The 777-nt window shown below is 59.1% G+C and overlaps 1 protein-coding gene across 1 annotated transcript in view; it reads right to left on the bottom strand.

Annotated features, from left to right (window-relative positions):
• Positions 1–377, bottom strand: part of HRCT1 (histidine rich carboxyl terminus 1) — a 701-nt gene extending 324 nt beyond the window's left edge. The window contains exon 1 of the mRNA XM_011939512.1: positions 6–377. Within this exon, the coding sequence (XP_011794902.1) occupies positions 6–287 (282 nt within the window). The 5' untranslated portion in view covers positions 288–377. The remainder of the gene's footprint in view (positions 1–5) is intronic.
• Between the last annotated feature and the right edge of the window lie 400 nt (positions 378–777).

Below are 777 nucleotides of genomic sequence, written 5' to 3'. Positions count from 1 at the left end.
GGGGTGTGGCGGGGGTGGTGGTGGTGGAGGCCCACATTCGGCACGTGAGATACGTGGCCAGGATGATGGTGATGGTGGAAGATTCCCAGGTGGCCCCGCCGCCGGAAGGGCCAAGGCTGGGCCCGGCGGACTCGGTTTCCCCCTGCAGCTATACGGTTCCTCTCCACGTCACAGTCCTGCCGTCCATGGAAAAGGCAAGTGGCCAGCAGCAGCAGTAGCAGCAGAACCGCCACAGCAGCACCTGTGATCCATCCCACGAGGGCCGTGCTCCCCAGGAGGTCCAGCATCTGGGAGCCAGACAGTCCTTCTCTCCCCAGCAGCTCCTCACTCCTTTCTCCCCTTCAGCAGCCTCCGCTCAGCCCTCTCAGTCACTGAACTTTGTTGTCTCCGCTGCGGGCTGGAGAGCAGCCAGGGAATGTGGGCGAAGCCTGTTTGGACTTGCAACTGCTGGCCAAGGGTGAAGCCAGGCTGCTGTTAACTCTGAGGAGGCCTGGCAGGGAGGCTGGGTGGAGACAGAGGAGCTGTCAGGATGGATCTGGTTGAGGGAGGAGCCCTGAGTCTAGAGGAAAGAAACCCTCCTGCTCCCTGGCTCAGTGACTTTCCCTCTCCGGGTTTCAGTCTCCTCTCAGAGACTGTGTGGAACAGAGATGAACAACACGGGCTTTGGAGCCAGACAACTCACTTGCTGTGAGATTGTGCACAAGTTACTTCACCTCTCTGTCCTCTGTTTCCTCTTCTGTAAAATGGCTGCTAACAGTTCCTTCCTTAATAGGGTGT

Source organism: Colobus angolensis, unplaced genomic scaffold (genome assembly GCF_000951035.1).
Source record: "Colobus angolensis palliatus isolate OR3802 unplaced genomic scaffold, Cang.pa_1.0 Scaffold181, whole genome shotgun sequence".
Lineage (NCBI taxonomy): Eukaryota > Metazoa > Chordata > Mammalia > Primates > Cercopithecidae > Colobus > Colobus angolensis.
Note: the sequence above shows the minus strand (reverse complement) of the source record. Positions and strands in the feature narration are given on the sequence as shown.